At 43.4% G+C, this 24,716-nt stretch overlaps 2 protein-coding genes across 3 annotated transcripts in view; both read left to right on the forward strand.

Moving 5' to 3' along the window:
* The window catches only part of RPS15A (ribosomal protein S15a), a 40,999-nt gene that overhangs the window by 8,749 nt on the left and 7,534 nt on the right, over window positions 1–24,716 (forward strand). Inside the window, exons 1-2 of one of the 2 annotated variants that reach the window (XM_060260790.1) lie at window positions 15,486–15,489; window positions 23,323–23,461. In XM_060260790.1, the coding sequence (XP_060116773.1) occupies window positions 23,329–23,461 (133 nt within the window). In that variant the 5' untranslated portion in view covers window positions 15,486–15,489; window positions 23,323–23,328. Of the gene's footprint in view, window positions 1–15,485; window positions 15,490–23,322; window positions 23,462–24,716 lie in introns of those variants that run through there. The other variant, XM_060260789.1, reaches the window with a different exon arrangement.
* Window positions 1,904–17,048, forward strand: ARL6IP1 (ADP ribosylation factor like GTPase 6 interacting protein 1). Its single transcript, XM_060260788.1, has 6 exons — window positions 1,904–2,061; window positions 8,453–8,586; window positions 9,241–9,360; window positions 10,111–10,228; window positions 14,525–14,609; window positions 14,793–17,048. Exons 1-6 carry the CDS (start codon window positions 2,026–2,028, stop codon window positions 14,909–14,911), a joined length of 612 nt encoding a protein of 203 aa, XP_060116771.1. The 5' UTR covers window positions 1,904–2,025; the 3' UTR covers window positions 14,912–17,048.

Here is a 24,716-nt window from a genome sequence, read left to right on the forward strand (position 1 = left end):
CCACATTTTCAGTATAGCATCCTGTCCCTCTCATTAAAAGACCCTCCAAGTTTCAAAAAGATTGGACCAGGGGGTCTAATTCCTTGAGCCCCAAAAGAAGATGCGCCTATCCTTCATTATTTCCAATGGAGGGAAGGCATTTAAAAGGTGTGTGGTCTCTTGAAATGTGATGGCCAGAATTCCCTTTGGAGTTCATTTATGCTTGTCACAACCTTGGTCCTGGCTCCACTCCTAAAATCTCCGGGCTCCCACCCCCCAAAATCCCCAGATATTTCTTGAATTGGACCTGGCAACCCTAGGTATAATGCCATTGAGTCCACCGTCCAGTGCAGCCATTTTCTCCAGGGAAACTGATTTCTGTCACCACATGGAGATCTGTTGTAATCCCAAGGTATCTCCCACCACCGCCTGGAAGTTGGCAACTCTACATTGCCCAGGTGAGCAGCCGTGTTGGTCGTCCTGTAGCAGTGTATCTGAAGATGAAAAATGAAACTTTGTTGGTCTTAAAGGTGCCCTGGCCTCAAAATTTGTTCAAGTGAGGCATGTGGAGCCGAGAGAGCAATTGGGCCAAACTGCCCAGGCCACCCAGTGAGTGGTCAGGTGAAGTGGGGATTCGAACTCAGTGTGTGGCAGCTCCCAGTTTGACACTCAAGCTGCCACACATTGATAGGGTTTCCAAGTCCAATTCAAGAAATATCTGGGGACTTTGGGGGTGGAGCCAGGAGCAAGGGTGTGACAAGCATAACTGAACTCTGAAGGGAATTCTGGTCATCCCCTTTAAAAGGACCACACACCTTTGAAATCCCTTCCCTCCATTGAAAATAATGAAGGATCAGGGCACCTTCTTTGGGTGCTCATAGAATAGGACTCCCCAGTCCAATTTTTTTGAAACTTGAGGGGGTTTTCAGGAGAGGCACTGGATGCTATACTACAAATTTGGTGCTTCTACTTCAAAAAACAGCTCCCCCCCCCCCCCGAGCCCCAGCTACCTACAGATCAATCTTCCATTATACCCTATGAGAATAGGGTTGCCAATCCCCAGATGGGGGCGGGGGATCCTCCGGTTTGGAGGCCCTCCCTCCGCTTCAGGGTCATCAGAAAGCAGGGGTAGGGGAGGGAAATGTCTGCTGGCCATGCCATTGTTCTCTATGTAGACCGATTCCCATAGGGTATAATGGAGAAGTGATCCGTGGGTATCTAGGGCTCTGGGGGGTGGGGGCTGTTTTTTGAGGTAGAGGCATCAAGATTTCAGCACAGCATCCTGTGACTCTCCCCAAAATACCCTCCAAGTTTCAAAAAGACCGGACCAGGCAGTCCCAATTCTATGAGCCCCCAAAAGGTGTCCCTATCCTTCATTATTTCTAATGGAGGAAAGGCATTTAAAAGATGTGCGGCACCTTTCTGTGATGACCAGAACTCTTTGGAGTTCTATCATGCTTGTCACAGCCTTGCTCCTGGCTCCACCCCTGAAGTCTCCTGGCTCCGCCCCCAAAGTCCCCAGACATTTCTTGAATTGGAGTTGGCAACCCTAGGGAACTAGTCTCCATAGGGAATAATGGAGTGCCCAGCATACATTTCCTTCTCTCCCGCTTTCTGATGACTCTAAAGACGGAGGAGGGCCTCCAAACCGGGGGATCTCCTGCCCCAACCTGGGGATTGACAACCCTACACGCCGCGGCGCTGTCTTCTCCCCCGCCCTCGCGGAGAAACCGTTACAACGGCTCCCGACCGTGACAGTGACCACCAACAAGCCCCTCCCTCATTGGTCAAAGATTCAAACGAGAGCGGTCCTGCTCGTCGTTGATTGGAGCGCGCGCCCAACAAGTGGACAACCCGGCCAACCGCGGGGGAAGGGATGGGCGGAGCCAACAGGGAGGGAAGGTTATAAAGGGAGGCTTCCGGCTGGGGAGCGGAGGGGTCGCGGGGGCGGTGCCTGGGGAGGCGGGGAGCGCCTGAGGAGAGACGGAGGGTGTCTGGGAGGCGGACGAACCTGTAGGCCGCAACAGCAGCAGCTGCCCTCACAAAATGGCGGAGGGCGACAACAGGAGCACCAACCTGCTGGTGAGGGGGCGCAGAAGATAAGGGCGGGGGGGTACGAGGGCGGGGGGGGTCAGGCCCTTGGATCCCGGAGAGGACGGCTGCGTGGGGCTTCCCCTGGCCGGAGTGCGGAAGAGTAGATGCGGGCCTTCCTCCAGGTCTCTCTTACGGGCCTGGAGGAGGTTGCTTCTTTTGTACTCTCAGCACCTGCCCTGCAGGTTAGGGCAATGAAGGATTGCCTTTTCTAAACCCTATCTCGGGTTTGGGTGAATTTTTGGTGGGTGCGTGGAGAGTGGTTTGTACTCCCTCCCTCCGCTTCAGGGTCATCAGAAAGCGGGGGGGGGGGGGAGGCGGAAGGGAAATGTCTGCTAGGCACGCCATTATTCTCTATGGAGACCGATTCCCATAGGGTATAATGGAACATTTTCGGCATAGCATCTGTGCCTCTCCCCAGAATGCCCTCCAAGTTTCAAGAGGATTGGACCAGGGGGTCCAATTCTATGAGTCCCAAAAGAAGCTGCCCTGAGCCCGCTTCGGTGAGGTAGGGCGGGATATAAATCGAAATAAATAAATAAAGGTGCCCCTACCCTTCATTATTTCCAATGGAGGGAAGGCATTTAAAAGGTGTGCAGTCCCGTTAAATGCGATGACCAGAACTCCCTTTGGAGTTAAATCATCCTTGTCACAATCTTGCTATTAGCCCCACCCCCAAGGTCCCCAAATATTTCCTGAATTGGACTTGGCAACCCTAAATGGAGATATTTAAGGGAATTGGGTAGGCCTAGTTTTATAGGGTGCAAATCCTAAAAATATTAGACAATCTGATCTCCACCGGTTTGTTGGAAAAGTGTGGATCTGTAAACAAGGCTGGAAGTGGGTCAAACTGCAAGCAAATCAAAAGCCCCTTCCCTTTCCTGCTGTGGCTGGTGGTGCTGATTTCCAGGAGGCAGCCCAAAAGGAGTTATTTATTATTTATGAGAGTGTATTTTTATTCTGTTCTCCAAGGGTCACCTATGTGGTTGCTCTCTTCCCCCTCCCCTTTTATTCTATCAACAACCTTGTGAAATGCATCAAGCTGAGAGTATGAGTGGCCTAAAAGCATATCAAGTAACTTTAGTTGTAAGTGGGCCTTTGAACCTGTATTGCCCTGGTCCTAACCTGACACTAACCTCTGCTTTCCAGCTGTCTCAGGGACACTTCTTTTTAATTAAGATGGCTGACAGACTTACTGTGGCATCAGCCTGCTGCAGTGGAACAGCTTGGTGTCAAGATGATTCCCCAAATTCATTTTTTGGGGTGGCTTCTGCTGTAACAGATCAATCCAGCTGCTAGATACTTCATGTGCATTGGAAAGTTGGAACCTCTCAGTGCCCTTTCAGAAAGATCAAAGAGCAATCTGTTGTGGAAATCAGCAAGGTGCATTTTGCATTCTTCAATGAAGGCCAGCTGACTCAGAGGTGGGGGGGTAGAGTTTGTTTCCTTCCAAGTGAATTCCTGTTTTATCTGCAAATCTGGATGCTGATCATATGGAGCACAGTATATTTCTTCTTGCATTTGTTGTAATAAATGCACACGGTGGGCTTTTTTCTTCTCTGCCACGTAGTGCATCTAAGAACTTCTAGCAAAGCACCTTTAAAAATATGCCAGAATGCCATTATCTCATTCATCCTGTAGGACTGCATTGTCATCCGCTACTGTGGTATTGAAGCCACCTGCCCTTAGCTGCTTATCATGCTAACATGAGTTGGAATTAATACGCACTGTTCATGATGTTAAGTGAGCTGTGAGTTTTTTGAGGTGGAGTTTTTTGAGGTGGAGTATAGTGTGTATACTGTGAGTACAGTAGTGCTTCATGGTGGAAATAGATCATGATGGGTAGCAGTGTTAGTTGGTAGCAATAGAAAAGAGGAAGAGTTCAGTACCACCTTAAAGACTAACAAAATTTGTGGTGGGGTAGCTTTCATAAGCTGACTCAAAAAAGTCACTGAAGAAGTGAGCAGTGACTCATACCCTACCACAGATTTTGTTGTCTTTAAGGTGCTTACTGGGTTAGTGGAAGAAGTTGGATGCATAGTGGAGCAGAGTTGTTTATGAACATACTTTCCAATTAATTCGTGCTTGCTTTTTTTTTTTTTCCTTGACTTTGGCTTATAGATGATCAGTCCCCACACATTTGTTCCTGCCAAATTTGCTTAGATTTTCTTTCCGTTTCATCTGAAGCTATAGTGGTTTAAATGGTCAGTTTCCTAGAAAATGGTCTGTTCTGAGCATTGCACAGACTGTGTACCTGTGACAAGGGTACATATAACGGAATGTCTGTAGCTTTAAATTTCAGGAATAGAGGAGAACCTCTAGGCCTAGAATCAATGAATTAGAGTTTCCAACTTTCTTATTTCAGGAAATAAATGAGACAAACTGAAGTTTAATCATTGGAATCTGAGACATGGAAGATCAGTGGGAGTTTTCCTTATGTTCTGGACCTGTGTATTGATTTTTTATCTGCATTTGTGATAATGAATTTTTTGCCACAAACTTTCTGTTACGTTATTGGCAGAGTAATCAATCCTGTTAAATCTGCCAAATAAAATAGCAGATGGTAATGCATTGCATCTCGTTAAGGAGAAAGCATGCCGTTGTTGTGGTGCTTGCATAGAGGAGAAATATGACGCTAATTTCCCTACAGAAAGAAAGTTCAAAATTCAGCGGGGAGCAAGTTTTGTTGGCCAGGCTACATAATGTTTGCATTTCAATATCCAAGATTCTAAGCTTAAGTTTCAAGAATGCATCTTTTAGGGATAGCATAAAAAGTGAATCTATATCAATGTGCATAGACTTAATTTTTCTCTCAATAAATACTAACTAATTTGACATATTGGATTCTGAGAGCAGTTGATATAGAAGGCTCTCTGAATCAGAGTAGAAATGTAGCCGTAACCAATATTTAAATAACATTAGCCATGCTTGTGTTTCCACAAGATTCATCGCTGTTTCTAAACATAGAGCTGCATATGGTACACACTTCAGGAATCCCAGGATTTTCTGTAGAAATTTTGATTGGACACCTTCAATGTTGTTGTCCAAGGCTGTGATCCAAACTGGGACCCCATATAAGAGCTGTGGTCTCACTTTAGCCTTAAAGATTTTTTACGCAGCTGGAACAAACTGATTGCCTCTACTATAAAAGAAGCGCTGAATAGCTGCAACATTAACATTGACTGACTTAATTATACAGTTACGGTGATTAGTCCAAAGTGTGTTATATTGGAAATGAATTCCTAAGTATTTATAGTATTTTACTTGTTCCATCTCTTTGCCACCTATTGACCATTTAGTTGGCTTCCAAGATTTGGACAATACAACAATTTTAGATTTGTCATAGTTCAAAAGGAGCTTATTGTAGTTAAGAAAAGTGATACAACGGGCAAGCAAGCGTTTTAATCCAATTCTGGAACAAGGTAGTAAAAATGCATCATCTGCGTATAAAAGTAAGGGAACATGTCTGGCACCAAGTTTAGGACTATGATGATCGATATCTGACAAAAAGGGAGCAAGGTCATTAAGAAAGAGGTTAAACAGAAAAGGAGCCAACACACAGCCTTGTTTAACCCCTTTGTTTAACGGGATTTTTGACGTAAGATTGCCTGATGAAGAGCATTTGACCTGACAAAAGTTAGAAGTATATAATTTTTTAATAAGCATAAGAAGTCTTTTATCAATACTTGTTTGTTCAAGTTTAGCCCAAATCAGGTCCCTGTCAATTGAATCAAATGCTCCCTTTAAGTCTAAAAAGGCTACATACAATTTCATCTTTTTCCTAATAGTGTATTTGGAAATTAGATGAGACAAGGTATTACAATGATCAAGAGTAGTTTTGCCTTTACAAAATTCCAGTTGTTCCGGACCAAGAATTTTTTCTTGTGTCATCCATTGTTCAAGTTTACTCAACAGATGTTTAGAATATAATTTGCCAATGGTAGATAGGAGACTAATCGGCCTGTAATTATTTGGGATGGCAGGATCTACTTTTTTATAAATTGGGACCACTAATTGAGTTGAGCCAGGCTTTAGGAATTATGCCTGTTCTGTCAATACTTGTAAAGAGGGATGCGAGCAGAGTAGCCCACCGATCTGAATCTAACTTTAGGATTTCAGAAGGAATAGCATCAGGGCCTGCTGCTTTACCTAATTTCAGTTGTGAAATTGGTTCTTTAACTTCATCAGAAGGCACAGAGGGCCACTCCGGAAGATCAACCTGAGATAGTTCGAAAGGTCCAGAAGTGTATAAAGTACTTTGGGAAAACAGAGAAAAGAAATATTGGTACCAGACATTGGGTGAGATAGCAGACATAGAAGGGGCATTAACCAGCTTTCTTATTTCAGGAAATAAATGAGACAAACTGAAGTTTAATGATTGGAATCTGAGACATGGAAGATCAGTGGGAGTTTTCCTTATGTTCTGGACCTGTGTATTGATTTTTTATCTGCATTTGTGATAATGAAATTTTTGCCACTAACTTTCTGTTACATTATTGGTCTTTGGTTTATGGTTTTTGGCCTTGAATATTAGCTCAAAACATTGGTTAAAGCAACAAGCACAAAACAGAACAAAGTTAGAGTCCAGTGGCACTTTTAGGACCAACAAAGTTTTATTCAGGGTGTGAGCTTTTGTGTGCATGCGCACTTGTGCGTTCACACAAAAGCTTATAACCTGAATAAAACTTTGTTGGTCTTAAAAGGTACCATTAGACTTTAACGTTGTTCTGTTGCTTCAGGCCAGCATAGCTACCTGCTTGGACCTAATTCCTCAAAATGCCACAGCTACAAAATTCATGCAGTCTGCTTTCTTGGAATTGCCTAGTATAATTTGAAGCTATTACAAAGCCGTAAAATATTACCACGGCTTGCAGAAATGCTACATTTCACCAAAGAAATGTGCCCTTCATTTTCCTTGAGACTTGAAAGTAAGACTGCATCCTTCCACTTAACTTTAATAGCTTGAGAGACCACAACTCGTATCCTAAAGAAAGCATTTTTTCCTGCCTTCCATGTCTTTTTTTGTGAGCTTGCATGTTGGGATACACATTCAAAATAATAGAACTGGGTTAACAGAGCCAGTTTGGTGTAGTGGTTAAGTGCGTGGACTCTTATCTGAGAGAACCAGGTTTGATTCCCCACTCCTCCACTTGCACCTCCTGGAATGGCCTTGGGTTAGCCATAGCTATAGCAAGGTTGTCCTTAAACGGGCAGCTGCTGTGAGAGCCCTCTCAGCCCCACCCACCTCACAGGGTGTTAGTTGTGGGGGGAGATTGTAAGCTGCTCTGACAGGTTTCGCCGTGGCGCAGAGTGTTAAAGCTGCAGTATTGCAATCCTAAGCTCTGCTTGAGTTCGACCCCCGGCGGAAACTGGGTTGAGTTCGAACTTGAGTTCGACCCCCGGCGGAAACTGGGTTTTCAGGTAGCCAGCTCGAGGTTGACTCAGCCTTCCATCTTTCTGAGGTCGGTAAAATGAGTACCCAGCTTGCTGGGGGGAACGTGTAGATGACTGGGAAAGGCAATGGCAAACCACCCTGTAAAAAGTCTGTTGTGAAAACGCTGTGAAAGCAACGTCACCCAGAGTTGGAAATGACTGGTGCTTGCACAGGGACCTTTCCTTTCCTTTCAAGCCGCTCTGAGTCTCTGATTCAGAGAGAAGGGCGGGGTATAAATCTGCAATTCTTCTTCTTCTTTCCAGGATTCAGTACGTTCTCAAGAGTTGATCAGGCTTTCTCTTCATCCACCTAACACTCTGGAGTAATGCCAGTCTTCTGTTTTGTTTTGTTTTTTGCTTTGGCTAATGAACACAGTGATTTCCCCCCCCCCTCCCCCCGTATTTTGGAAGTCTCCTGAATGGATTGGTCTCTGCCTTATTTGTGAGTGGCCTGGTTTGTCATCCATATGAAGGCCATGCAGGTGACGGTTACAGGGGTTTTTTTATGGAAACATCAAATACGACCTGTTGTGAAGGTGTGGCTGTCAAGGAATTATCACACTGAGATCTATTCTGATGTAAACCAGCATAAAGAAAGCCAGTCTTGGTATTTGTAACCTCATGTACAGACTGAACAGATTGGATCGAAACTGGATTTTCCAATGCAAGATGAAACTTTGCTGTCATTCTTGTCCCTCTGAAGTCCGCTGATCCTACAAAATGCTGTTCCTGGGTGATGAGGGGACCCTGAGGAATGACACAGCGGGGCGGGGGAGGTGTCTGCTGCAGCAGGGATCAGGATTGGTGGAAGTTGCCAGTTTAGTCTAGCTCCACCCCAAGAGTAGATAGAGTTCTCTTCTAATAGATATCCCACACACCCCATGAAGTACACATACATTTTGTTTGCAGCAAATGTTACCATCTTTTTAAAAATAGCTTTTGTTCACAGGCTGCAGAGACAGCCAGTTTGGAAGAACAGTTGCAAGGATGGGGAGAAGTAATTCTGGTGACTGACAAAATCCTTCGCTGGGAAAAACCTTGGTTTCCACCTGCTATAATCAGTGCTGTTTCCTTTGTCTTTCTGTAAGTTATCAAAAGTGGTGGTTATGCTTGCGCTTGTTCCTGTTTTGTGAACTAAACCAGTAGGTAGCTTGCTTTGGGTAAGATACATTGTAACAATGAATAAAGGATATGTTTTAAAGCTTTGCATAGCAGGCCCCTGCCAAAATGCAGCATAGTTGTGCTGCTTTCACACCCCAAGTGGCTGGGGGTGTTCTCTTCAAACTATAGTTTCTAGATATGTGTGCTTGAGCTTGCTGCTTCCACATGACTGCCAGTGAACAGAAAAGACACAGCCTATACATAGAATCATAGAGTTGGAAGGAACCCCCAGGGTCATCTAGTCCAGCTCTCTGCACAGTGCAAGAAATTCACAAATACCCCTAAATTCACAGGATCCACATTGCTGTCAGATGGCCATCTACCCTCTGTTGAAAAACCTCCAGGGAAGGAGGGCCTGCCCATGCCAACCATCTTGTCTTTCCCCCACTGCATATGTGACCAGAGTAGTTTTGGAAGCAGCTAAATAGAAGGAGCTGCCACATTGCTCAGGGACACAGCATGAAGTTGTTGTTTTTTTCTGTTAATTCTTTTATTGCAAATGACGGAAGCTGAAGCATTAAACTTGGGTCTGTTTCCCTGTATCTCTATATAACTACTGTTTTCATGTCCAAATAGGATGATCTACTACTTGGACCCGTCTGTTCTTTCCGGAGTTTCTTGTTTTATTATGTTACTTTGTTTGGCTGACTACCTTGTACCTGCTCTTGCTCCTAGAATTTTTGGCTCCAGTAAATGGTATGTTGCTTGAGAACTTAGCAAATAATTACCCTTCCTATTGTAGATTTTATAATTATATCATGGATAAAAGTGGGCATGGATCTTTTTGTGCATGAATCCACAACAAAAACCCACGACTGCTCAGTGCTCTTTAATGAATGGAACTGTGCATGGGCAGAATTCTATCTATTAAAAATATATGGTGGTTTCCCTTTCCTTTCCCTCTTGTTTGCTATTATTGCCTGTTCTTCTCTGTGCTGACTTGCCTATCTAGGTCATAAGGTCTTTGTGACAAGGGCGTAAAAGTTTCCTTTCCTCTTTTTTTGCTACTTTTTAAAACCAATGTATACTTATGACCCCGTGTAAAAAGTTGTTCTTGCATGTAAGCAGTTGTGAAGAGTAAAAATTAATGCAATAATGAGGAGGTAGCTCCAGTGCTCAAGATGGTACTTCAGCATGCCTCCTGGCTGATCTGCTTGACTTGGATTTACTTGTTTTTTTCGAAAAAGAACAAAGAGGCTGATCCAGAACATTTGCAAGCTTAGACAACTGTGTTGTTTTAATTGGTTGCTAAGCAGAACAGTGACACATGAACTGGAGAAGCAGTGTTTATAAATGAAACACTCATTTCATTCCTAAATTTTTAATAAGGGAAAAGGTAGAACAGTGAGTGAATGCTTTGTTCAATGATAGGTGTCCTCAGGAACAGACTTGCATCAAAATATGGTGTTTTGCTTAGCAGATATCCTGTTTGGTTTTTTTTTTAAGGACTACTGAACAGCAGCAGCGCTTCCACGAAATCTGTAGTAATCTTGTAAAAACACGACGCAGGATCGTTGGTTGGTGGAAACGTCTCTTTGCGTTTAAGGAAGAAAAGCCTAAAATGGTAATTTGCATGCTTCGGAAGATGTCATGTTCTTGTTAGCATTCGTAATGAAGACCTTTCACATCTAAATGCTTTTTAGTGCTTGACCACTGTGGCCCATCAAAAAAGTTGGTAAAATAATTGTAAAGCACAGAGTGTATTAGAACATCGGAAGGCTTGATTTATGGTATTCATTAAAGCAAATTGAACAAAGCATGAAGTTGCCTTAAAATGAGTCCAACTTTGGTCTTTGAAAGGTTGTCTTATTTATTTAGACTACAACAGGTATCTAGAGCAGGGGGGGTCCCCAGCAGCATAGTGCCCACTGGCATCTTTTCTTGTGCTGGCCTAGTGTTTTTAGGAAGGGTCAGGCTTTTGCCCAGCAAGGCTTCTCTTTGGTCATTGGACAGTGTGATGTTATATGGTATCCTGGTAAATGGGACGGGTGGGGGCTATGCAGATTTTCAGACGCACTAGTTAACAGCTTCAACCACAGCTTGAGGATCCTCACTGTGGGGGCTGAAGGTAAGCTGTGGCAGCCATTCTGTTTCCTACAGCAGCCATGTTTTGGCTGCACCCACCAAGCTATAGCCAAGTTCCAGAAGTCACCAAAGAAAGCCAGTTTGGTGTCGTTGAACAAAGCAGGAGTCAAGTGGCACCTTTAAGACCAACCAGTTTTTATTTAGAATATACGCTTTCATGTGCTCTTAAGACACTTCATCAGACGTGGAATCCAGCACACAACAAAGAGAAAACTCAAAAGCAAGAAATATGTCAATTGTGGAACAGTTCTATAAAAAATTATATGGATAAGCAAGTTCATAAAATAGATTTAGAAGAATTTATCAACCAAAATGATTTTAACAAAGTTACAGAAGAACAACAAAAACTTTTAAATGAGCCAATAACAATAAGGGAACTTGGAGATGCAATGGCATCTCAGAAGAATGGTAAAACTCCAGGTCCAGATGGATTACCTGCAGAATTCTACAAAGTGTATGAAGAGTCTTTACTCTTACCATTTAAGCGTCTTATTGAAAAGATTCAAGCGGAAGGCCAAATACCAGTTTCATAGCAAGAAGCTACAATATCTTTGATCCCAAAAGAAAATAACGATTTGAAAGATATTAAAAACTATCGTCCAATTTCCCTTTTAAATGTGGATTATAAAATTGTTGTTGCAATATTGGCACAGCATTTGAAGAAAGTTCTGCAGTCTATAATACATTATGATCAAGCAGGATTCCTTCCTAAAAGATATTTGAAAGACAATGTCAGAACAGTTTGTAATATCTTGGAATATTATGAGACTCATCCAGAGAAACAATTGGCTTTAATTTGTTTAGATGCTGAGAAGGCCTTCGATAATGTTCATTGGCATTTTATGCTACAACTGAAAGGTATGGAATACAGTGAAAACTTCTTGAGAGCAGTAGAAGCAATATATTCTTCACAAAATGCAAGGGTGACAGTGAATGGCGAACTAACATGTAATTAACATTCAAAAAGGTACAAGACAAGGCTGTCCATTGTCACCTCTACTTTTTATCTTATCTCTAGAGGTACTGAATAATCAAATAAGGGAAGATACAAGTATAAAGGGAGCTGTGATAAAAGATGAACAATATAAACTCAGAGCCTTCGCAGATGACTTAAATTTATACTAGAACAACTGATGGACTTAATAGACTGTCTTATAAATAAGATCAAACAATTTGGTTACTGGGCAGGATTAAAGATTAATTACCATAAAACAAAATTTTTGACAAAGAATATAACGACGGAACAAATTCATTCCTTCCAGCAAAAATCAGGGGTTTTGTATGAAAAAAGAATCAAATATCTAGGTGTTGTTATTTCAAATAAGTGTAGCAACTTAAAAACAGATAATTATGACAAACTACTTAAAGAAATTTAAAAAGATTTGGAAAAATTGCACGACTTGAACCTATCTTTAATGGGAAGAATAGCCTTAATAGAGATGAATATCCTTCCAAGGTTACTATTCTGGTTTCAAACTATTCCAATATTTTTAAATAGTGGATTTTTTCAAGAACTGAACAAGATGGTTGCTAAATATGTTTGGCAAGGCAAAAAACCAAGAATTAAATTAAAGACACTGCAAGATTCAAAATTAAGAGCAGGTATGGGCCTTCCAGACTGGCAATTGTATTATAAAGCTTCTGCGCTTTTATGGGTAAGAGACTGGATATTGCTGAATGACAAGAGACAATTGTTGTTAGAAGGACATGATCCTACTATGGGGTGGCATGCATATTTATGGTATCAAAGACTTGAAGGCCACTCCTATTTTAAGAATCACTGGTTTTGAAAATCCTTGTACCATATGTGGTCATGGCTGAAGACCAGAATTTATCAAAAAATTGATGGGTTTCTCCAGTAGAAGCATTTACTCATCCAAATCTCCTAAAATCAAATCAGAAATATAGGTATGATGACCTGTTGGGAAAAGATAATCAATTGAAAACCAAAGAAGAGCTGGAAAATTTGGAAATTAAAATGAACTGGTGGTTGAGAATTCAAGTTGAATCCAGATATGCCAAAGACAAGGCAACAGGTTTCAATACAGAACAATACTTATTTGACAAAATTCTTTTGGGTCCACAAGAAAAGCTAATCTCCAAGTTATATGCATATCTATTTCAAATGAAGACACAAGATGAAGTTGTAAAAGATTGTATTGTCCAATGGGCAAAAAATTTTGGTTATAATATTACATTAGAAGAATGGGAGAGACTGTGGAAGCTTAACGTTAAATTAACTAGGTCAGTAACTTTTAAAGAAAATTTGTATAAGATGTTTTTAGATGGTACTTGACCCCACAGAAATTGTGTAAGATCTATACTAATATGTCTAACAAATGTTGGAAATGCACTAAATAGGTTGATTCTTTTTACCATATGTGATGGACATGTGAGATGGTGAAGGGCCATTGGGAAATGGTGCATGAAATATTACAGAAGATTATGAAGACACAGAACCATTTCAAACCAGAACTATTTTTATTGAACATATTTCCTGAGGACTATTCCAAAGAAATGAGACATTTGTTGACACACTTTAACACAGCAGCTAGGATTCTCTTGGCACAGAGATGGAAATCTCAGGAAATTCCCACGAAAATGGACTCGGTGGGAAAAATTCTGGAAACAGCAGACCTAGACTTTCTATCCCAGCTGGTGGCTGGGAAATCTAAAGAAGAAGCAAGAAAATACTGGATGAAATTTTATGCCTTGTTAGATATTCAAGACTCTTAAGATTCTCTGGTGTGGACTTATTTTTCCTTTCCCCCCCTGTATTTTATATTATAAAATTACCTTTACCGGAATTGTCAAAACTAATAGATAGCTTTAACAAAATATTATGCTATAAAATATTAAAATGTGGATGGTTTTTAGTCTAGACGTAATAATATGAGACAATTTATGTTAAGAAAGTATTGTAGAATTAATACTTTTGGAAAGTATTTTTATGCAGAATAAGGTCAGAATGTATTGTGCTTTCTAGTTCCCCTATCCCCTACCCTTACTTTTTTGAAAACAAATAAAACTTTTGAAAATTGAAAAGAGCACACGAAAGCTTACGTTCTAAATAAAAATTAGTTGATCTTAAAGGTGCAACTTGACTCCTGCTTTGTTCAACTGCTTCAGACCAACACGGCTTGGATCTAGTTTGGTGCAGTCGTTAAGTGCGCGGACTTTTATCTGGGAGAGCCAGATTTGATTCCCCACTCCTACACTTGCACCTGCTGGAATGGGCTTGGGTCAGCCATAGCTTTCGTAGGAGTTGTGCTTGAAAGAGCAGCTGCTGTAAGAGCTCTCTTAGCCTCACCTACCTTGCAGGGTGTCTCTTGGGGGTGGGGGAGGTAAAAGAGATTGTGACCGCTCTGAGATTCAGAGTGTAGGGTGGGATATAAATGCAATATCTTCTTCAGGCAGAGCTGCCTGCTTACTCAGTGGTTTTAACTGGACATTGCAAGGATTGGATCTGGGTCCTTCTGCATCCAAAACAGCTGAGCCCTAGGATCTCTCCCTGAAGACTGGAAAGATGACGTGGTAAAATGAGGTTAGCTTTTTAAAAAGTAATGGCTTAAGACAACTTTTAATGAAGTTAGGAAAGCAAGGCAGTAGTATTCCTAATCAGTAGACTTGTGCCACTAAAGAGAGCAGCTACATTGTCAAATACAGAGCGTTCATCAGCCATGTCCCTTGTAATAGCAATGAGAACAATGAACGATGGGTTTTTAAATCTTTGAGACCTTCTAGGATTTTATGAACTGTCATATCTCTCTCCTAGTATTTCACTACAATGCTGTGCTCGTTATCTGTGATCGCCTGGATAGGACAGCAAGTTCACAACCTTTTCCTCACTTATCTTATCGGTAAGCATTTTGCAGGGCAATTATCCACTGAGGATATATTGCAGTTTTTTTCCTCCAGTAGGGGAACAAAAAGCCTGCCGTACTTTGTTATGGATTATAACATGAGCAAATATGGGAGGAAGGGTTTGGCCATTTAAAAGGTTTTACAAGATCATGGCTCTTACTTTTTTCTTTTTCTTTTAGTGAGCTTCTTTCTGTTGTTTCCTGGATTAAACAAACATGGGATTATTTCAAAATACGCTGGGATGGCAAAAAGGGAGGTCAACAAGCTCCTGAAGCAAAAGGAGAAGAAAAACGAATGAAGCTCTGCTCGCTACTGCACTCCACGGTGTATTGTGTTCTGGGAACAATTCATTAGAATTATTGTGTGTTTAGTAGAATAGCAGTGCTTATTTCAGTCATAGCCTTTTAACTTTAAAATGGGGTTCCCTCTTTTTAAATAGGATCTGTGTAGTTAATTTGACCACACAGTAAATACAGTCTGCTAACACAGGCAAGTCATTCCAATAATAAATGCAACTAGCAGCCTCATAGGGTGGGAAGGTTGTTAATCAGTGTTGTGGCGTAAACATTTTGATTGTATTGATGTTTTATTGCAAGTGGAAAGACACTGGTTAGCATTCTCCATTCCTGTTAAATGATTTAAGGGATCTCTGTTGGCTCTCTAGATTTATTTCCTGACACCCCCACAAATGAAGTTAACAAGCTCCTTTCCAAAGTTGTGAGCCACAGACGATATGGATAAATAGGGCTTCTAATCAGCTTGGTCTGAGGTGTGTCACTACTTCTGGTAGTCCAAGTTGCTTGCACTTGAAAGTATGTGGAAAACTGAAACTAGGGATTCACAGAGTCAGTTTTCTTCTAACTTAATTGCTGTAGTTTTGGAGTTGTGTAACACGTGTTTAGGTTTTTTTTAATGGTCTGTATACAAAATCATGTTAAATACTTGATGCACAAGACTCACAAGTAAGTCTGTCTTTGATGTTTTATGTTTTCTTAATGCTGTTTTATTACTGTGTTTAAGTAAAAATATATATATATGTGTAATGTGTTAAAATGATAGGTCTCTTAAATTTGTTGCATAACGAAAATTCTGTTCTAATTGTAAAGAGATAAACAGTGTTATCCTTGTCAATTTGAAAACAGACTAAAGATATGCTGAAATTTGCTTCTTACCCTGTAGGCAATACAAGGATGCAACGAAGAGATGTGGGTGCTTGTTACTGCCTTACAGGGGAAAGCTCTGCCTATTTTAAGCTAGCATGCTACATTATTCTGCCAAATACTGCAGTTCTGTAAACATTTGGGAAGCAAGTATTCTTAAGATGGCACAGTTAGCAACTTCACCTACTCTTACATACAGGCAAAAATGCCATAATTGTCTGATAACAAAAATTCTAGCTGATTCTTCCTAGAACTAACATGAATGTAAATAGTGCTTTTTATCAGCACTCAAACTGCTAATCGGCCACACCAGTGTACTGTACTGGACCCTTACATACATTCTGATCCCAGTAAAAGTAGCAAATTCTTTATTTATAACTATATATTGGAGAGTTTTGAGTGAGGAAAATAATATTTCAAGGTCCTTATGCAGTGTAGTTCGATTACCTTTGACACATGGGATTCAAAATTGGCCTGTCTTGGTTTTTTGAAATTGACAGAACCGTTCAGTTTGCTTGATGTCTGATCAAGCAGCAGCTACACCCCCAGATACTGCTGGTTAAAGGCGTCCATGATGCAAGCTGCTACAGTATAGGGAGGAGCCCTAAGGCACATTTAGGTGCTCTCAATCATTTTTCCTTTTGAGGGTGATGTTTTCAGAATGCTAGTTTGGTTATCAGCTCACTGACCATTTCCTCTCCATGCAGTTATCACCTTTGCTTACTATTTCTTCAGTTCTAGTTTTAGATATAGCCCAGGAAGGGAGGAGTTAGTTCAGAGGAGAACATTTATAGTTGCTAAGTGAATTGCTTTTCTTTCACTGTCACCTTTAAGGGCTACCACAGTTATGCACACTGCAACAGTGTGAAAATAAAGCTTTGAGAAACGTCAACCATTTTTGGGACACTGGTGACATCAAAATTACTTATTGGAAGGAACTGCTTGGAAAAAATGATTGCTTCTTCCCCTGCCCCCCTCCTCTTATTTTGTATATGTGTTTTTTAAGGGGCTTTCTAAACCCATACTACTAACTTGGGCACACAGCAATGGCAAATATTATATGTAATTGGGGGAGGAATGAAAATGAAGAGGATGTACTTACTTGAAAGAGCTGGTTGAGTAGAAGAGTGAAGAGAAATGCGGGTGGGGGAGAAGTTTGTGTAATTGCTGTTTTTGTTGATGTTGCTGCTTTCTTTTGATTGCATTGGTATGTAATATGGATGGTAAATATTTAGCTAGGAAGCTAAAACTGAATTAAAAAGTTAATATGAAAAAGATGCCTCAAGCACTATTTTATCAAATGTTCATGTTGTAAGTCTACCAGAGGGGATCTTCCCCAAACAAGATGCTTGCCAGGTAGGGCTCTTCATGATAGCTATGGTCTTTATGTTGCACTTTGCCTATTAGAAGTAGTGTTTAGCCTCTCATCATCTGGCTTCAGACTTCCCACTGGTTTGGGGGGGGGGGGTGTCTCTGGGTTTTTGTTCTTTGAAACACTTTAAAAACACAAACCTAGCAAAACCAGCCCACCCACAAAGTTTCTTGGACATCATGCTCATGGGATTTGGCAGGTATGCACAACAATTGAACTTTAATTTAATAAAAGCTCCCCCCCCCCCCCCCGCAATCTGACTGAATATGCTCCTGCCAGCAGAGTATGGTGAAAGTGAGAGGGGGGAAATTAGCCTGCTCAAACCCCTGAAAGCTTGCACAAGTCTGTACCCTCTCAGGGCAGCTTAAATAAAATGTCTCACCTTCAAGGCTTCTTTTTTATATATTCTGCAACAGACTACTAAAGCTACTCCATGGAACTGGCCTTCTAAACATGTGTTCCTATGTTAGGAGTGCAAAGGGGTAGGTAGGCTGCCTGTAGTGTCTGGTGGATTCTGCTTAGAATTGAAAACATTTATGCAACCTACCTGTTTCAATATGTTTAATTTTTAACATGGCCCTATCAGAGAGAGCTAATTTGGTGTAGTGGTTAAGTGCATGGACTCTTATCTGGGAGAACCGGGTTTGATTCCCCACTCCTTCACTTGCAGCTGCTGGAATGGGCTTGGGTTAGCCATAGCTCTCATAGGAGTTGTCCTTAAAAGGGCAGCTGCTGTGAGAGCTCTCTCAGCCCCACCCACCTCACAGGGTGTCTGTTGTGGGGGAAGGATATTTTAAGCCGCTCTGAGACCCTTGATTCAGAGAGAAGGGCGGGGTATAGATCTGGGGTCTTCCAGATATTTCAATCGAGACTGCAGCCATGGCCTGAAAATACATTTTCCCCCCTACAAATCTAAAAAGTGCAAAGTTTTAGAAAAACCTTGCCAATTTGCTATGTGACTTGCATAACTCAACCAAGACTGGCTGGTTGCCACTGGTTAGCAGCTACACCATGATAGACAGTGTGAGGTGCACTGGTTAATTTCAGTTTAGGATCTGGGAGACTTGAGTTCAAATCCCCACTCTGCTGCTGAAGCTGAAACGACCTTGCAAGCTTATGCAGAACAGAATTATGTCAGCTGCTTTGAATTACCTTTGTAAAGAAATATGTGGTATAGGTGAAATAACAAAAATGGAAGGCTTGGGGTGGGCAGTAGATAAAAGCAAGATTGTTAAGTAGAGAGAAGGGAAAGGGGCCAGCATATTGGGGCTATCAGGTAAAAACAAATGGTACACTGAGATTCTCTCCCCCTCCCCAAAAAGTTCTCTATGATTACCCATTGTTCAAGTGGGCCTCATCTTCCAACCAGTACTGTGCAACTGGCCCATAGTTTTCCCGGGTAGAGATTGCCAAAGGAAGGAAAAATTGAAGAGGGGAGGAGAATAGAGGTTGGTAGCTAGGAAATAGATGTGAAAAGGAAAAGGCTTTCAGAGAAGTAGGGATGCCAACCGCCAGGTGGGACCTGGATATCCTCCCAGAATTACAGCTGATATCCGGGCTACAGAGATCAGTTCCCCTGGGGAAAGTGGATGCTTTGGAGGGTGGATTCTATGGCATTGTACCCCACTGAGGTCCCTGCCTTCCCCAGGCTCCATCCTCAAATCTCAAGGAGTTTCTCCGGCCTGGATCTGGCAACCCTACGCCCCCCCCCCCATTCCCCGCAGGTGGCCAATAGGGACCTGACAACCCAAGGAAGGTTAAGGTGGAAACGGGGGGGGGGGGGTGTGGAATTGATGCCCCACACAAATCCTTGCGTGTCCCCACTGGACCCCGCTTGCGGGATATAAACTTTTTTTAAAAATGTACTACATAATACACGATTGTGTCAGAAAAGTGTCCTTCCTTCCTGGAAGTGTTGCGGTTACTTTTGTATCCCAGACCCTCCCCAAGATCCTCGTCTCCTCCGCAGCCCTTCTTTGAAAGCCACCGAGTGAAAACAAGCCTGGATCCACCCCTTACTCGCAGCGCCTTCATCCGCTTCCGCTTTCAACCGGAACTGCTCTTCTAGCCTCATGCTCGCAGCGCTCTCTATGGCGCACGCCGAAGAGAGCCCTCGGGCCGGAAGTTCAGCCTTCCTTTCCGCCGGAGAGTCTCTCGCTCCCCATAATCCCTCGCGCGCGGGCGCTCTCTTTCCTTTTTCCGCCATCTTGCTGTGCGGGTGAGTGGGGCGCTGTGACGGGTCCCGGGTAGCATCCGCCGTGTATCGGGCCCATCCTGCCTCTCCGAGCGGCGGGGCCGCCGTTTTCCGGCAGGCGAGACTCCGCTGCACCGCCGCGGCCTGTTTGGGGACGGAGACGCCGGGCCTGGCCTCCGCGGAGGCGCCCTGAAAGGAGCTCTGGGGCTGGAGAAGCGGGGGGGAGGCCGGAGAGGAGGGCTCGGAGCGCGGCCCAGGCGGGCTGGGACAGAGCGAGGTCGGGCCTGGGCAGGCGCAGAAAGTCTCAGTGGCCAAAGGCTCGGAGGCTTTTCCACCCTAGGATTGCTTGTGGGTGCTGCGGCGAGGCTCCTGGGCATGTGCAAAGTGTTGGTTTTATCCCATCTTATTCTGGAATGAAGCGGCAAGCCTACCCATGCTGCTCTTCCCCCGCCCCCTCCCCCGATGTCAGCGGCTCTCTCCTGAGCAATGTGTAATTGGGTAGTAAACAGTGTTTCCTCTAAGCTGCAGTCTTGTGAGCAAAAATTCTACTTTGTGAGCGACTGGCATTGAAGTGGTGAGCTACTGCATCAATTGAATGTGCTCTGGGGTCATCCTTCTTGAGCTAAGACAAAAATGTGTGAGCTGGAGGCCAGAAATCTGTGAGCTAGCTCACGCTAACTCAGCTTAGAGGGAACCCTGGTAGTAAAGGCTGCGATCACACACACTAAATAATGCACTTTCAATTCACTTTTAATGCACTTTCCGACTGGATTTTGCCATAAAACCCAATTGGAAAGTGCGTTGAAAGTGCATTATTTAGTGCGAGTGCAAGTAAGCTTATCTTTGTATTCCTGGGTGGGTGCAGTGTGCCCCTTTCTTCTGCCTTTGTCATGCTTACCAAGAAGCAAAGCTGCAAGCTCATGGGTATGGACGTAGTGTTTTCTTATTATGCTTACTCTAGAGACAAGATGCATGGCCACTCTTGCACCTCCCCCCCCCCTGCGGTTGCAAACTGCTGCCTTTTCCCTTTGGTTGTGTACGTGTTTCTGAGTATCTACAGAGTATTCCCTCTAGCGTTTGCTGTGTTTACTGTGGAGTAACTGTGTGCAGAGTCCCCCCCCCCCCCCCACCAGCACATAAAGTTGTTGTATACTAGTCCTTTAAACAAGACAAGCATTTAGTCGACACAAAAAGAGGGCAAGTGTGGATGAGAAGGCTGTGCGGTTGCCTGCTTTGCAAACGAAGTGTGCACACGCATGCTCCATCGCATGAATTGGGGTGAAGCTTCCTAAATATTCATGGATCACCGGGAGGAAGTGTACGTGCATGCACTTTGCGCAGAGATGCTGTGCTCATAAATAGGGGATTCTGTGTGGGGCCAGGGCATGCATGTCCCAACTCCCCTTCATTGCCTTGAATAGGTAGAAGGCTCACGTCAGACATTAGTCTACCAAGATCAGTGTGGTTTGTTCTGACTTTCCATCAGGCTGTCTGGGCTGACGCATCACCAGTTACTTCAGTCATTAAGATGGAGATACTGGGGAGTGAACTGGGGGTCATCTGCCTGCAAAGCAGATGCTTTGCTGCTGAGCAACCAGCATGACCTGTGTTTATGTGAGAGTGAGGCAGAGAGCTTGTGATTAAATAAAGGTCCCCTGTGCAAGCACCAGTCGTGTCTGACTCTGGGGTGATATTGCTTTCACAACGTTTTCATGGCAGACTTTTTTACAGGGTGGTTTGCCATTGCTTTCCCTAGCCATTTACACTTTCCCCCCCAGCAAGCTGGGGACTCATTTTACTGACCTTGGAAGGCTGAGTCACCCTCCAGCAGGCTACCTGAACCAGCTTCCGCTGGGATCAAACTCAGGTGGTGAGCAGAGCTTAGGACTGCAGTGCTGCAGCTTTTACCACTCCACCGCGGGGCTCTACTTGTGAGTAAATACAGGGCCCTCCTTGTCAGAGATGGCCTATGCCCAAGGGAAGAGAGTTGGGCTTTTGTAGCTGGAGTACAGGGGTTGGGAGGAGGCAGCAGCATTCATTTTTGAGTTCCCAGTTCAAGTACTGGGGTTTGGATCCTGCTAGGATGGATAGAAATCTAGGGGTGTGAATTGTATGTCTGGTTTCCAACTCCACAGTGGGGGGGGGGGGGGATCGGTTTGTGTGTGTGAGCAGGCAGGGGGAGAACAGTGTGGTAAGTTGGTTTGGGACCCTGTTGGAAACTAAAAATTTTAAAATAAACTTACGACCAGGGCTTCTTTTGAGCAAGAATGCAGTTCCGGCTGGTTTGGTCAGAGGGTTTTTTTCTTTAAAAACCCTTTGTGAAGCAATGGTGATGTCAGGGGGGTGTGGCCTGATATGCAAAGGAGTTTCTGCTGGGCTTTTTCTACCAAAAACCCTGCTTGCGACTTAGTTTGAGCAAATCTTGCAGTCTGCCTCTGTATAGTTGAGCAAATAACGTTGATTTAAGTTGTGGGGACAACTGGATGCTGCACTTCCCCACTGTGAGTACCTGGTTTAAACGGACTCCCACATCCTTTGTAAGTTCTGAATGGCCATGTGAAACATAGACTAGAGTCTTGAAATCAAATTTTTACAGGGTGGTTTGCCATTGCTTTCCTCAGCCATCTACACTCCCCCCCCCCCCCCCGCCAGCAAGCTGAGTACTCATTTTACCGAGCCTCCAAAAGGGGTGACTTCGGGCAATCCTGTTGAGTGTCTGATCAACCTTTGCCAGAAGATATCTAGGACTGACAGCTCCACAAGCTCTTGAAGGATTGGCTACATCTGGGGTGTGTGGCCTAATATGCAAAGAAGCCTGCTAGAATTTCCACCCCTGGCTGGGGGTTAAGTGTAGATGTCTGGGGAAGGCAATGGCAAACCACCCCTTAAAAAGACTGCTGCGAAAATGTCGTGCTGCGACGTCACCCCAGAGTCGGAAACGACTGGTGCTTGCACAGGGGACTACTTTTACCTTTTTTTTTCTTTTTTCTTTTAGAATGTCTGGAGATGTTTTCAGTGCTCCGCGTAGTGCCTGTGTTTTGTTTACATATAGTAGTGTCAAAAATTTGAAGTGTGGCCATGTTACTGTTATGTCCAGATAGCAACAAATACTTGAACTGAAATAGTTTCGTTTTGGGGAGGAATCATTTGTGGCGTAAATGTTCTGTTTTAAGCAAATTCAAAGCTTTATATCGAAATTATTTGTATTGAGATGTAAAGACAATATTGCTTGCACTTTGCTTATAGCACTTAAATTTAAGGCGGGAAAAAACCCAGAGGGCTGTGAAAGGCACTAGGTTCTTCCACCCCCAAAATTGTGTGATATGACTCTGTTTCTGTCTTCCATGGAGGTCACTGGAGTGCCTTATTTGCTTTGTAAAGTCTGCAGCATCACTTGCATTTAAATATGGATTAGTTCAGGAAAAACACCTTGAAACTCAGTGGGAGAAAAGTAATATCCCAGAACATTGTTGAACACATGAAGTTGCCTTATACTGAATCAGACCATTGGTCCGTCAAGGTCAGAACCATTCCCTCTGACAGAGTCTGACTGGCAGTGGCTGTCGTGGGTCTCGGGCCAAGGTCTTTCATGTCACCTATTGCCTGATCCTTTAACTGGAGGTGGCAGGGATTGAACCGGGAACATTCTCTGTGCCAGGCCAGTGCTCTTCCACTGAGCCATTGCCCCGTCTCAATTTTCTTAATTTTTTCCCCAGTGAAAATATTGGCAGTTTTAGGGATCTTTAACTTTTTTTTTAGCATGTCTGGAGATGTTTTCAGTGCTCCGAGTAGAGCCTGATTTGGTTTAGTGTGTTTTGCTTATATATAGTATCTCCAGACTATATATAATGGGGGGGTTGGACACTGTGTTACACAGAGTGTTGGACTGGATGGGCCATTGGCCTGATCCAACATGGCTTCTGTTATGTTCTTATGATCACAGTGTGGACCCAGCCTTGAATGGTGTGCATTTTCTCTTTGCAGGCACCATGGTGCGCATGAATGTTCTAGCAGATGCTCTGAAAAGCATCAACAACGCCGAGAAACGTGGGAAACGTCAAGTTCTCATCAGGCCGTGCTCCAAAGTGATCGTCCGCTTCTTAACTGTGATGATGAAGCACGGTAAGTCCATAACAATGTTTGTGCCATTTGCCCATGAGCTGTGGTTTGTACATATTTATGATAACTAAAGCAGTTCTAGCTTCTGGTGGGTGGGAAATACTGTCCAATTGCAGCCGACTTATAGTGACTGCATTGTGATTTCTTTGGTCTCCCATCCAAGGGCTAACCAGGACCAACTTTGCTTAGCTTCTGAGATCTGATGAGATTGGGCTAGCCTGGGCCGTCCAGGTCAGGGCTTCTAGTTGCTATCTAATTCTCTTTATTTATGAGCATCCCTGATTTTGCATTTTCTCATGGCAGGGTTCTCCTTCAGTGGAATCCTTTATTCCCCGTTAAACAAAGCAAACCAAAATTTGAGTAGAGACACTTGCCCAAGTGCAGGAACTGTGTCCTCCTTGGAACATGTATGCTTCAGATGCCCCTTGTGGTGTGTCAGTTGTGGGAACTGTGGTGCTCAAGGCACAACTTGCCAGAAAGCTCAGTTTTGACACTGTGGTGAAGTGGTTAGACTTTGCAGTAGGATCAAATGCCTCCAATCATCCACAAAGTTCCCTGGTGACCTTTAACCATTCATTCTCTGAAGAGCCAGCATATCGGAGTGGTTAGGGTTTCACGCTAGGATCTGGGAAACCCAGGTTTGAGTTCCTATTTTGCCATGGAAATTTGGTGGGCAAACTTGGACTAGTCAAGGGTTGGCCAAACTGCAGCTTGGGAGCCACATTTGGTTCTTTCACACATATTTTGTGGCTCTTGAAGCCCCCACTGCCCCGTCAGCTGGTTTGGAGAAGGCATTTCTCTATTTAAACCACTTCTCCAGCTTGGAGAATGTGTTTAAAGTTGCTTTCTTTCCACCTCTACCTCCATCTTCCTTCCTTTCCATCCATCTATCCTGCAGCTCTCAAACATCTTGTGTTCGTGTCTTGCAGCTCTCAAACATCTGATGTTTATTCCATGTGGCTCTTAGTTAAGCAAGTTTGGTCGCCCCTGGGCTAGTAGCTCTCTTTTGATGTAGTCTATTTCATGGGGTTGTTGTGTAGGTTTTCAGTCACGTTGGGTCCCCATTTGGGGAGAAAAGTGAGATGCAAATGAAATAAATTATGAAGTCCACATATCCACTTGAAGTTTACTGATCAGACATGGTCAATGGAGTTCCATGGGCAGGATTTAATTTTCAGGCATGAGAATGGGGCAAATCTCAGCTCCGCAGGCCTATTTCAAGCAAGCTTCTGCCAAGAACTTGTGTGTGCGTGTTATA

The sequence above is a fragment of the Heteronotia binoei genome, chromosome 20 (genome assembly GCF_032191835.1).
Source record: "Heteronotia binoei isolate CCM8104 ecotype False Entrance Well chromosome 20, APGP_CSIRO_Hbin_v1, whole genome shotgun sequence".
In the NCBI taxonomy this organism is placed as follows: Eukaryota; Metazoa; Chordata; class Lepidosauria; order Squamata; family Gekkonidae; genus Heteronotia; species Heteronotia binoei.